Below are 14,681 nucleotides of genomic sequence, written 5' to 3' on the forward strand. Positions count from 1 at the left end.
TATACAATGTTCTTGGATTGGAAGAATCAACATTGTGAAAATGACTATACTACCCAAAGCAATCTACATATTCAATGCAATACCTATCAAGTTACCAATGGCATTTTTTACGGAACTAGAACAAATCATCTTAAAGTTTGTACAGCGACACAAAAGACCCCGAATAGCCAAAGCAGTCTTGAGGGAAAAAAACGGAGCTGGAGGAATCAGACTCTCTGACTTTAGACTATACTACAAAGCTACAGTAATCAAGACAATATGATACTGGCACAAAAACAGAAGCACAGATCAATGGAACAAGATAGAAAGCCCAGAGACAAACCCACGCACCTATGGTCAACTAATCTATGACAAAGGAGGCAAAGATATACAATGGAGAAAAGACAGTCTCTTCAATAAGTGGTGCTGGGAAAACTGGACAGCTACAGGTAAAAGAATGACATTAGAACATTCTCTAACACCATATACAGAAATAAACTCAAAATGGATTCGAGACCTAAATGTAAGACCAGACACTATAAAATCTTAGACGAAAACATAGGAAGAACACTCTTTGACATAAACCACAGCAAGATCTTTTTTGATCCACCTCCTAGAGTAATGGAAATAAAAACAAAAATAAACAAATTGGACCTAATAAAACTTCAAAGCTTTTGCACAGCAAAGGAAACCATAAACAAGACAAAAAGACAACCCTCAGAATGGGAGAAAATATTTGCAAACGAATCAATGGACAAAGGATTAATCTCCAAAATATATAGACAGCTCATGCAGCTCAATATTAAAGAAACAAACAACCCAATCCAAAAATGGGCAGAATACCTAAATAGACATTTCTCCAAAGAAGACATACAGATGGCCAAGAGGCACATGAAAAGCTGCTCAACATCACTAATTATTAGAGAAATGCAAATCAAAACTACAATGAGGTATCACCTCACACCAGTTAGAATGGGCATCATCAGAAATTCTACAAACAACAAATGCCGGAGAGGGTGTGGAGAAAAGGGAACCCTCTTGCACTGTTGGTGGGAATGTAATTTGATACAGCCACTATGGAGAACTAAAAATAGAATCGAACTAAAAATAGAATTACTGGGCATATACCCCGAGAAAACCATAATTCAAAAAGACACATGCACCCCAATGTTCATTGCAGCACTATTTACAATGGCAAGGTCATGGAAGCAACCTAAATGCCCATCGACAGATGAATGGATAAAGAAGTTGTGGTACATATATACAATGGAATATTACTCAGCCATAAAAAGGAACGAAATTGAGTCATTTGTTGAGACACAGATGGACCTAGAGACTGTCATACAGAGTGAAGTAAGTCAGAAAGGGCTAAATAAATATCGTATATTAACGCATATATGTGGAACCTAGAAAAATGGTACAGATGAACCAGTTTGCAAGGCAGAAGTTGAGACACAGATGTAGAGAACAAACATATGGACACCAAGGGGGGAAATCCGCGGTGGGGTGCAGATGGTGTTGTGCTGAATTGGGCGATTGGGATTGACATGTTTACACTGATGTGTATAAAACTGATTACTAGTAAGAACCTGCAGTATAAAGAAACAAACAAAACCTAATACTAAACTTTCTTTGGGTTATTTGTATGGAAATATGTTAATATAAATGTTTCAGACATTACGTGAAATTTCTAAAAATCTTATATGTTCTGGTATAATGTTATAAGTCATAATTCTAGTTATTACTTTAAAATGTATATCTCAGAAAAAACTAAATTTCCTTGTCAATTGCCAAAAAAAAACGAACTAAATTTGAATTTTTTCTCAACAACTTTTTATATGTGCCTATTCCTTTTGAAAATTACTTTTTAAACAAACCCAACATGACCTAATCTGAATTATACTCAGGCCAAGTATCTTAATACTAAAATGGGAAGGAGAAAGACATGAGCAGAATTAAATAGTCATCCAAAAACATAAACCTATAAGTAATTTTAAGTCAATGCATTTTTAAAGATTCTGCCATAGGGATGATAAATAAATTTCATCTTAAAGACCAACTCCAAGCAAATGATAATAACTGTCTAAAGTACTCTGTTAAGAGAATTCTTAAAGCTAAGTTCATTAAGCACAATTTCCCATCTATCAGAGTGGTAGATGTTGCATAGAAAACATTATTATGACAGTTTCTTAACATGTGATCAAATCACACACAAAGTGAATGATTTTGAGCAAGTTATTTAATTCTCACAGTCTCATTTCCTTCCTCTACAAAAGAAGAAGAAACTTAACTATATCAAAAGATTGCTATAAGAATAAAATGTTAAAATGAAATAACATATATCAAATGCTATGTTAAAAAGTGCTTGTAAAGTGTAGAGAAATATACATTACAATTTTTTATTATCGGAGTTTATGTCTCTTTAATGTATTTACTCAGAATTTCGATAAGTTGTTCTTACCAAGTTAGCAGCACTCACATTTGAAATATCTGAAGGATCCATTTCACTTTCTATTCTTTCTTTCTCTTCTGAAAATTTGTCTTCACTTGCTTGCAAAGGTGTGTCAGCTTGCTGAGTAACTGAAACACACTCTATATCAATGTGAACGGCAGGTATTTCAGAAGTTTGCACAGAATTGTCTTGTAAGAAACTACTGCCAGAGTTCTTGACATCATCCAGTGTACTCACTGTGAACTAACGAAACATATTACAGATTGAATCAGAGATAATGGAAAATACTCACCAACTTATTTCACTCTAGAAAACCTGATTCTGCTTAACCTATCAACTGTAAAGCAGCAGTTGACTGACAGATGACTCAGTCATTTTCTGGTATGTTTCAAGTATAAGAAGAGAAACCATTAAGCAGCCACAAATTTTATTTGCACATCTACTATGTTTAGGACACCACATAGCACATAATACCAAATCTCAGATATAAAAGAGAAATACACCATAAAAAGTAGAGTATATGTCAGCATGCAGTTTCATTATGCAATTCATATTCTTTAGACTTCAATAGGCTCTCCATTCCCCTTTAGAAATATTTAACACATAACCAAGAGAAACGTAAAAACCATTTAAACAAATACAACTTATGCTGAAGTCAAATACATACCCATTTTTTTAAAAACTTTCTAGTTTAGTGAATAGGAACAAGCCTTTATTTTCACTTTCTAACAGAGTACAGAAAGAATGGTGCTATGTTTTCCAGCTATACTCAGAGTAATGAACTCCAAGGAGAAGAACTAAAATCTAAAATTGTGAATTTAAAACTTACTCACATCACTACTTAAATAAACATTAGATAAACAGTGCAGTGGCCATAAAAACCCTAGTTTGATATAGTATTTATATAAATATTAAACTTGGCCAAGTCATATAAACTACTTTAAAAATCCTACTATTGGTTAGAACTTTAAAGTGTCCCAAAGTGTTCATTTTAGCATAAGCATTATTCAAATTGCATCACAATGTTTATATTGCTATCAACATTATCCATACATCAGTCACCATGGTTTATAATCTTCTCAGTAATATTTACATTAGCATTATTGATCTTCACAATATAGTCAATGCTGTTTATTAAAAAATCAATATCAACTTAAATAACAAAATCAAAGCTAAACTATAATGTTGAAAAATATATAAAAATGCTAATTCCATTTTCAGAATGACAGTGGAGAAAACAATTATTAATATTAGCTTGGCCACCACAAGCAGTGAACTTTTATACTGAAATAATTTAACAATAATTACTCAAAAGTTCTATGTATAGACTATTTCTAAAACCTCAAAAAATCACATAAGTTTATTCATTACACAAAATCAGCATAATTTTTATACTGTTAAATTTTATAGTTAAAATATAATACATGTACCAAGAATGCCAGATGGTAGTTAAGTGATATAGAAAGTGATTTCGTCATCAAATTTACCTACATTTAAAAGTTTCTTAAAGTTTCACCCAACAACTATGTACTGATTACTTTCTACGTATCTTTGACTCTGCTCCATATTGTGGGAAATTAAAAGGCAACATAAGATAATGCCTGCAAGGAGCTTTAAATCTCACGTGGGCACAAAACATACATATATTAAAGAGTTATAAAACATCAGGAACAATGTAGGATTAAGAGCCATTATTATCATTAAGGAAAAAAACCATGGAAGTTGAGTACAGTTTCTAATAAAAATAAATATCCTACAAGTAAAAGGAGAGAATTTTAAAAGGCAGATACTATTCTGTACCGAGAAATATGACAACTATTTTACAACTTTTTTACTTAGTCCCTGTACCTTATCAAAGAATCTCTCTTATATTTCATTGGACAGTTTACATAAAATTATACTAACTGAACATAAAATTTTTTTGTAAACAAATATCTTTTTTGTTGTTGTTGTTTGTTTTGCGGTACGCGGGCCTCCCACTGCTGTGGCCTCTCCCGCCGCGGAGCACAGGCTCCGGACGCGCAGGCTCAGCGGCCATGGCTCACGGGCCCAGCCGCTCCGCGGCATGTGGGATCCTCCCAGACCGGGGCACGAACCCGTGTCCCCTGCATCGGCAGGCGGACTCTCAACCACTGCACCACCAGGGAAGCCAAACAAATATCTTTTAAAAATGCATTGCTGGGACTTCCCTGGCGGTCCAGTGGTTAAGACTCCATGCTTCCAACGCAGGGGGTGCAGGTTCAATCCCTGGTCTGGGAACTAAGATCCCACATGCCGTACAGGGTGGCCAAAAAAAAAAAATAATAATAATAAAATAAAATTTTTTTAAAAGTCCTGTTTTTTTAAAAAAAATGCCTTGCTTAACCAAGTAAGTAAAATAAACTTCAAATGGACTAACAGAAGAGTACTGGGAATATTAACTTTAAAGAATTATTTAAATATAAATCACTCTATACTCGAATTGTAGGAAGTAAAAGTAGAGCAAGTGAAAAATTATTCTACTTTCATCACCATTTAAAATAACACTACAAATGAAGCAGGAGGACACCATTTTAACCAGTAATCAAAGTTAACAAACTTGGGCAAATTGATATGATATGCCTTTAAATGTGAGGCTAAGAACAATCACTTTATTTCTCTCAAAAATGTATAAGCTAAAGTGAATAATGAATAAACAAACTGAAGAACACTACAAAAAACCCACAATGTATACTTCAAAAATATTAATGTCATGAAAGACAAAGACAGGCTGAATAACTGTCCCTGGTGAAAGACATTAAAGAAACAAAGCCAAATACAATGTGTAACTCTAGATTGGATCATGCATCATGGAAAAACATTCTATGAAGAAATTATTGGGACAACTGGAAATTTTTGAATACAGACTATAAATTCGATAACAATATTATATAAATGTCAAATTCCCCGAATTTTATAACTATAGTGTGGTTATGTAAAAGAGTTTCTTTGTTCTTTAGAGATATATGCTATAGCATTTAAGGGTGAATGGTTACGATATTTGCACATTACTCTCAAATGTTTAGCATACAATATGAGGGTGTGATATGTAAATAGAGAGAGAAAAAAATGTGGCAAAATGTTAATCTGTGAATCTACGAAAAGGGTACAGGAGAGTTCATTATTCTATTCTTGCAACTTTTCTGTAGATCTGAAATTTTTCACAATAAAAGTAAAAAATGAAGTAGAAAAATTAAGACATTCCAACATACATAGATATATCCGTTATAAAAAAGCAATAAAAGGATTTTCAGAATGTACTACCTGGGTTCTCTCTGTGAGAGGATGATCACATGAGTGTAATGAGTCTTTGAGCCGAGATTCTATAGTATTAGAAGGTCCACCTCCAACAAATTCACCTTTCTGAATACTTTTGTCAGGTAGAAGACGTACATTTTCTTTATCACTGTCATCCTTTGACCTTAATGCTTCTGTTGGTAATGAAACTTTTGGCACCACTGCTGTTGATCGTGAACGAACAGGCCTTCCTCTCTGAACAGTTTCCCATCCTTCAGCATCTTTCCGTTCTACGCAATTGAGGGAAGAAAATAAATCAAGATTTCTTTGATGATAAACATTTTCAAAAACCTACAAAATAACATTTTCCAATCTAATTCCCATTAAATATAACTAAAATATAAACATGACACTAATTACTATGCAAGGTGTATTGTGCACAAGTGTGTCTGTGTATTCTCTAGTTCCTACAACCACACTGTGGGGTAGGTATCATTATCCCTATCTTACAAATGATAAAACTGAGATTAAGACTGACCTAAGACCCTGGGACTTCCCTGGTGGTCCAGTGGTAAAGAATTCACCTTATAATGCAGGGGACATGGGTTCGATCCCTGGTCCCACATGCCAAGGGGCAACTAAGCCAGAGCACGACAACTACTGAGTTCACACCCCTCAACTAGAGAGCCTGCATGCCGCAAACTACAGAGCCCATGCACCCTGGAGCCTGTGTGCCACAACTAGAGAGAAACCCATGTGCCACAACGAAAGATCCCACATGCCTCAATGAAGATCCGGTGTGCCGCAACTAAGGTTCAATGCAGCCAAAAATAAAATAAATAAATAAGAAATAAATCCTTAAAAAACAAAAAAGACTGACCTAAGGCCCCATAGTCAGAAAGTAATAACATTTATACTGTGTATACTATGTGCTAGAACTGTTCTAAGTGCCTTAGATGTAACTCTTTTAAATAAACCCTCTTAGAGGGTTCACAACAACCCTCTAAGATCAGTACTATCATTCCCATATTACCAGTGAGGAAACTGAGACAAAGAGAGGTTGAGTAATTTACCCAAGGTCACACACTTAGTAAAGGTAAAGCCAAGATGTAAGTCTAGGCAAATTGGTTCTGATGTCCATACCCAACGAATATGTAAAAACTACCTCCCCTTCTTTTAGAATCCAAACATAGGCCTTGGTCCAAAATCCACGTTCTTTTTCCCCTGTCTCAGTACTAACAGTATACACTGACTTAGGAAAAAAAGGTAAAAAACTATTTTAATGATCATAAGATTATAGTGTTAAATGAATGAACCCTCAATGATCTAGTCCAGTATTTCACCATACACATGAGAAAATGAGGGCCTGTATCCAAAGTCACAGAGCAAACTAGCCTAAAATAAATAAGCTTCTACCAAAATGTTTCAAAATTTCACAACCTGAGATATATATGTATACAGTGATAGCCACAATTTTTAAAATTTTATAGGCTAATTGTAATCTATCAAAATTAGTATGAAGACTTCCAGTTCTGGCCAAGATGGAGTAGCCTCACCTTCATTTCCACGTCCTCCTACTTACAATTAAGAACTCTGGAAAAAAACATACAAAATAAGCACAGGATGATTTTAAAAGACAGAAAGTAGTAGGTGGACTGCCTAGTGACCCTGGGAATTGAAAAGCAGCACAGCAGTGAGTTCTGGTTTTGTTTATTGCTGACAGGATGCTATAAGAGCCTCCAATCCAGAAGGACCAACTGACACAGACAAAACAGGCAACAGCAAAACTTGTTTTGCCAAGCCAAAGAACAGAGAAAAGGATGGCCTAAGAAAACAGACAACCATTTTGGCAATATTCCTTCTATTCTAGCCAAATGTCAGTGGAAAACTTCCACCCCATAGTTTCAATAGGGGTAAGCAGAGAGCTGAACTTCCGTTGCCCACCTGGCAGAAGCAGATGGTGGTCCAATTCCCTCACCAAAACAATGTCAGCAAAGGTGAACAGTGAGCTGAGCTCTTACCTCCAGTTGGCATTAATAACACTAAACAAAGCAGTAGGAACCGTACTTACTCAGCACTCCACTTTCCCTCACATCTAGTGTCAGTGGGAGCTGAACTTCCACACCCACCAAGCAGCAGTGAGACTTAACGAGGTAGTGAAAGTCAGAACTGGTAGACACTGACCTAGTCAGCTAGCTGGGAGGGAATCCGGGAAAAAGTCTGGAACTGCCTAAGAGGCAAGAGACCATTGTTTCAGAGTGCACGAGGAGAAGGGATTCAGAGCACCGCCTAAACGAGCTCCAGAGATGGGCACGAGCCATGGCTATCAGCACGGACACCAGAGAAGGGCATGAAACACTAAGGCAGCTGCTGCAGCCACCAAGAAGCCTGTGTGCAAGCACAGGTCACTATCCACACCTCCCCTCAGGAGAGTCTGTGCAGCCCGCCACTGCCAGGGTCCCATGATACCGGGACAGCATACCCGGGAGAACACACGGCATGCCTCAGGCTGCTGCAATGTCACAGCGGCCTCTGCTGCCGCAGGCTCAAGCCGCATACCATACACCTCCCTCTCCCCAGCCTGAGTGAGCCAGAGTCACCTAATCAGCTGCTACTTTAACCCCGTCCTGTCTGAGTGGAGAAGATGCCCTCAGGTGACCTACACGCAGAGAGGCAAGGCCAAATCCAAAGCTGAACCTCAGGAGCGGTGTGAACAAGAAGAGAAAGGGAAATCTCTCCCAGCAGCCTCAGGAGCTGCACATTAAATCTCCACAATCAACTTGATGTACCCTGCACTTGTAGAATGCCTGAGTAGACAACAAATCATCCCAAAATTGAGGTGGCAGACTTTGGGAGAACTGTAGACTTGGGGTTTGCTTTCTGCAAATAATTTGTTTCTGGTTATATGTTTATCTTACTTTAGTATTTAGAGTTTTATTAACATTAGTAGAATTCTTTATTGATTTGGTTGCTCCCTTACTTTTATATATATTTTTTTTTCCTTTTTTTGTGAGTGTGTACGTGTACGCTTCTTTGTATGATTTTTTCTGTATAGCTTTGCTTTTACCATTTGTCCTAGGGTTCGGTCTGTCTTTTTTTTTTTTTCTAAGTACATTTTTTAGTGCTGGTTACCATTGGTGGATTTGTTTTTCAGTTTGGTTGCTCTCTTCTTTCTGTTTTTATTTCTTTTATTACTTTTTAATAATTATTTTTCATTTTTGATTTTAATAACTTTATTTTATTTTATTTTTTCTGTCTTTCTTTTTTTCTCCCTTTTCTTCTGTGTCGTGTGACTGACAGGGTCTTGGCACTCTGACCAGGTGTCAGGCCTGTGCCTCTGAGGTGGGACAGCCGAGTCCAGGACATTGGTCCACCAGAGACCTCCCGGCTCCACGTTATATCAAATGGCGAAAACAATCCCAGAGATCTCCATCTCGACTCTTAAACCCAGCTCCACTCAAAGACCAGCAAGCTACAGTGCTTGACACCCTATGCCAAACGACTAGCAAGACAGGAACACAACCCCATGCATTAGCAGAGAGGCTGCCTCCAATCATGATAAGGTCACAGACACTCCAAAACACACCACAGGACGTGGTCCTGCACACCAGAAAGACAAGATCCAGCCTCATCCACCAGAAAACAGGCACCAGACCCCTCCACCAGGAAGCCTACACAACCCACTGGGGGCAGAAAACAAAAACAACAGGAACTATGCACTTCCACCCTGTTAAAAGGAGACCCCAAACACAGTAAGTTAAGCAAAGTGAGAAGACAGAATTACACAGCAGATGAAGGAGCAAGGTAAAAACACACCAGACCAAACAATTAAAGAGGAAATAGGCAGACTACCTCAAAAATAATTCAAAATAATGATAGCAAAGACAATCCAAAACCTTGGAAACAGAATGGAGAAAATACAAGAAAACTTTAACAAGGACCTAGAAGAACTGAAGACCAAATAAAAAATGATGAACAACACAATAAATGAAATTAAAAATTCTCTAGAAGGAATCAATAGCCAAAAAACTGAGGCAGAAGAATGGATAAGTACCCTGGAAGATAAAATAGTGGAAATAACAATCACACAGCAGAATAAGGAAAAAAGAATGAAAAGAATTGAGGACAGTCTCAGAGACCTCTGGGACAACATTAAATGCACCAACATTCGAATTATAGGGGTCCCAGAAGAAGAAGAGAAAAAGAAACGGACTGGGAAAATATTTCAAGAGATTATACTTGAAAACTTCCCTAATATGGGAAAGGAAATAGTTAATCAAGTCCAGGAAGTGCAGAGAGTCCCATAGAGGATAAATCCAAGAAGAAACATGCCAAGACACATATTAATCAAACTATCAAAAATTAAATACAAAGAAAGATATTAAAAGCAGCAAGGGAAAAACTACAAATAACATACAAGGGAATCACCAGAAGGTTAACAGCTGATCTTTCAGCAGAAACTCTGCAAGCCAGAAGACAGTGGCAGGACATATTTAAAGTGATAAAAGGGAAAAACCTACAACCAAGATTACTCTGCCCAGCAAAGATGCCATTCAGATTCGATGGAGAAATTAAAACCTTTACAGACAAGCAAAAGTTAACAGAATTCAGCACCACCAAACCAGCTTTACAAAAAATGCTAAAGGAACTTCTCTAGGCAGGAAACACAAGAGAATGAAAAGACCTACAAAAACAAACCCAAAACAATTAACAAAATGGTAAAAGGAACATACATATCAATAACTACCTTAAATGTAAATGCATTAAATGCTCCAACCAAAAGACACAGACTGGCTGAATGCATAGAAAAGCAGGACCCATATATATGCTGCCTACAAGACACCCACTTCAAAACCACGAACACATACAGACTGAAAGTGAGGGGATAGACAAAGATATTCCATGCAAATGGAAATCAAAAGAAAGCTGGAGTAGCAATTCTCATATCAGACAAAATACACTTTAAAATAGACTATTACAAGAGACAAAGAAGGACACCACATCATTATCAAGGGATTGATCCAAGAAGAAGATATAATAATGGTAAATATTTATGCACCCAACATAGGAGCACCGCAATACATAAGGCAAATAATATCAGCCATAAAAGGGGAAATTGACAGCAACACAATCATACTAGAGGACTTTAACACCCCACTTTCACCAATGGACATATCATCCAAAATGAAAATAAACAAGGAAACACAAGCTTTAAATGAAACATTAAACAAGATGGACTTCACTGATATTTATAGGACGTTCCATCCAAAAACCAACACAATACACTTTCTTCTCAAGTGCTCATGGAATATTCTCCAGGATAGATCATATCTTGGGTCACAAATCAAGCCTTGGTAAATTTAAGAAAATTAAAAGAGTATCAAGTATCTTTTCCGACCACAATGCTATGAGACTAGATATCAATTACAGGAAAAGATCTGTAAAAAATACAAACACATGGAGGCTAAACAATACACTACTTAATAACCAACAGATCACTGAAGAAATCAAAGACGAAATCAAAAAATACCTAGAAACAAATGACAATGAAAACAGAAGGACCCAAAACTTTGGGATGCAGCAAAAGCAGTTCTAAGAGGGAAGTTTACAGCAATACAGTCCTACCTTAAGAAACAGGAAACATCTCAAATAAACAACCTAACCTTACACCTAAAGCAATTAGAGAAAGAAGAACAAAAAAACCCCAAAGTTAGCAGAAGGGAAGAAATCATAAAGATCAGATCAGAAATAAATGAAGAAGAAATGAAGGAAACGATAGCAAAGATCAATAAAACTAAAAGCTGGGTCTTTGAGATGATAAACAAAATTGATAAACCATTAGCCAGAGTCATCAAGAAAAAAAACAAAAGACTCAAATCAATAGAAATAGAAATGAAAAAGGAGAAGTAACAACTGACACTGCAGAAATACAAAGGACCATGAGAGATTACTACAAGCAACTCTATGCCAATAAAACGGAAAAACTGGAAGAAAGGGACAAATTCTTAGAAATGCACAACCTGCCAAGACTGAACAAGGAAGAAATAGAAAATATGAACAGTCCAATCACAAGCACTGAAATTGAAACTGTGATTAAAAATCTTCCAACAGAGGGCTTCCGTGATGGCGCAGTGGTTGAGAGTCCGCCTGCCAATGCAGGGGACACGGGTTCGTGCCCCGGTCCGGGAAGATCCCACATGCCGCGGAGCGGCTGGGCCCGTGAGCCATGGCTGCTGAGCCTGCGCGTCCGGAGCCTGTGCTCCACAACGGGAGAGGCCACAATGGTGAGAGCCCTGCGTACCGCAAAAAAAAAAATCTTCCAACAAACAAAAGCCCAGGACCAGATGGATTCACAGGCAAATTCTATCAAACATTTAGGGAAGAGCTAACACATCTCCTTCTCAAACTCTTCCAAAATATAGCAGAGGGAGGAACACTCCCCAACTCCTTCAATGAGGCCACCATCACCCTGACACCAAAACCAGACAAAGATGTCACAAAGAAAGAAAACTACAGGCCAATATCGCTGTTGAACATAAATGCAAAAATCCTGAACAAAATACTAGCAAACAGAATCCAACACCATATTAAAAGGATCATACACCATGATCAAGTGGGGTTTATCCCAGGAATGCAAGGATCCTTCAATATACGCAAATCCCTGAATGTGATACACCATATTAACAAATTGAAGGCGAAAAACTATATGATCATCTGAATAGATGCAGAAAAACCTTTCGACAAAATTCAACATCCAATTATGATAAAAACCCTCCAGAAAGTAGGCATAGAGGGAACTTTCCTCAACATAATAAAGGACATATATGACAAACCCACAGCCAACATCGTCCTCAATGGGGAAAAACTGAAAGCATTTCCACTATTATCAGGAACAAGACAAGGTTGCCCACTCTCACCACTATTATTTTAACATAGTTTTGGAAGTTTTAGCCACAGCAATCAGAGAAGCAAAAGGAATAAAAGGAATCCAAAACAGAAAAGAAGAAGTAAAGCTCTCACTGTTTGCAGATGACATGATACTATACATAGAGAACCCTAAAGATGCTACCATAAAACTACTAGAGCTAATCAATGAATTTGGTAAAGTTGCAGGATACAAAATTAATGCACAGAAATCTCTTGCATTTCTATACACTAAAGCTGAAAAATCTGAAAGTGAAATTAAGAGAACACTCCCATTTACCATGGCAACGAAAGAATAAAATATCTAGGAATAAACCTACCTAAGGAGACAAAAGATCTGTGTGCAGAAAATTATAAGACACTGATGAAAGAAACTGAAGATGATACAAATAGATGGAGAGATGTACCATGTTCTTGGATTGGAAGAAACAACATTGTGAAAATGATTCTAGTACCCAAATCAATCTACAGATTCAATGCAATCCCTATCAAACTACCACTGGCATTTTTCACAGAACTAGAACGAAAAATTTCACAATTCGTATGGAAACACAAAAGACCCTGAACAGTTAAAGCAATCTTGAGAAAGAAAAATGGAGCTGGAGGAATCAGACTCCCTGACTTCCAGACTATACTACAAAGCTACAGTAATCAAGACAGTATGGCCCTGGCACAAAAACAGAAATATAGATCAATGTAACAGGACAGAAAGCTAGAGATAAACCCACGCACATATGGTCACCTTATCTTTGAGAAAGGAGGCAAGAGTATACAATGTAGGAAAGACTGCCTCTTCAATAAGTGGTGATGGGAAAACTGGACAGGTACATGTAAAAGAATGAAATTAGAATACTCGCTAACACCATACACAAAAATAAACTCAAAATGGATTAAAGACCTAAATGTAAGGCCAGACTCTATAAAACTCTTAGAGGAAAACACAGGCAGAACACTCTATGACATAAATCACAGCAAGATCCTTTTTGACCCACCCTCCAGAGAAATTGAAATAAAAACAAAAATAAACAAATGTAACCTCAAGATACTTAAAAGCTTTTTTGCACAGCAAAGGAAAACATAAACAAGATGAAAAGACAACCCTCATAATGGGAGAAAATATTTACAAATGAAGCAACTGACAAAGGATTAATCTCCAAAATATACAAGCAGCTCATGCAGCTCAATATCAAAAAAACAAACAACCCAATCCAAAAATGGGTAGGAGACCTAAATAGACATTTCTCCAAAGAAGACATACAGATTGCCAACAAACAGATGAAAGGATGCTCAACATCACTAATCATTAGAAAAATGCAAATCAAAACTCCAATGAGGTATCACCTCACACCAGTTAGAATGGCCATCATCAAAAAATCTACAAACAGTAAATGCTGGAGAGGGTGTGGAGAAAAGGGAACCCTCTTGCACTGTTGGTGGGAATGTAAATTGATACAGCCACTATGGAGAACAATATGGAGGTTCCTTAAAAATCTAAAAATAGAACTACCATATGACCCAGCAATCCCACTACTGGGCATATACCCTGAGAAAACCATAATTCAAAAAGAGTCATGGGCTTCCCTGGTGGCGCAGTGGTTGAGAGTCCGCCTGCCGATGCAGGGGACACGGGTTCGTGCCCCAGTCCGGGAAGATCCCACATGCCACGGAGCGGCTGGGCCCGTGAGCCATGGCCACTGAGCCTGCGCGTCTGGAGCCTGTGCTCCGCAACGGGAGAGGACAGAACAGTGAGAGGCCCGCGTACCGAAAAAAAAAAAAAAAAGAGTCATGTACCACAATGTTCACTGCAGCACTATTTACAACAGCCAGAACAAGGAAGCAACTAAGTGTCCATCAACAGATTAATGGATATAGAAGATGTGGCACATATATACAATGGAATATTACTCAGCCATAAAAAGAAATGAAACAGTTATTTGTAGTGAGGTGGATGGACCTAGAGTCGGTCATACAGAGTGAAGTAAGTCAGGAAGGGAAAAAGAAATACCATATGCTTACTCATATATATGGAATCTAAAGGAAAAGAAAGAAAATGGTTCTGATGAACCTAGGG

General features: G+C 37.4%; 1 protein-coding gene across 2 annotated transcripts in view; it reads right to left on the bottom strand.

Annotated features, from left to right (window-relative positions):
• Positions 1 to 14,681, bottom strand: part of SCAPER (S-phase cyclin A associated protein in the ER) — a 493,827-nt gene that overhangs the window by 339,979 nt on the left and 139,167 nt on the right. Inside the window, exons 9-10 of one of the 2 annotated variants that reach the window (XM_030874887.2) lie at positions 5,714 to 5,976; positions 2,459 to 2,674 (exon numbers count right to left, since the gene is read on the bottom strand). In XM_030874887.2, the coding sequence (XP_030730747.1) occupies positions 2,459 to 2,674; positions 5,714 to 5,976 (479 nt within the window). Of the gene's footprint in view, positions 1 to 2,440; positions 2,675 to 5,713; positions 5,977 to 14,681 lie in introns of both variants that reach the window. The other variant, XM_030874885.2, reaches the window with a different exon arrangement.

The sequence above is a fragment of the Globicephala melas genome, chromosome 2, assembly GCF_963455315.2.
Source record: "Globicephala melas chromosome 2, mGloMel1.2, whole genome shotgun sequence".
Taxonomy (NCBI): domain Eukaryota; kingdom Metazoa; phylum Chordata; class Mammalia; order Artiodactyla; family Delphinidae; genus Globicephala; species Globicephala melas.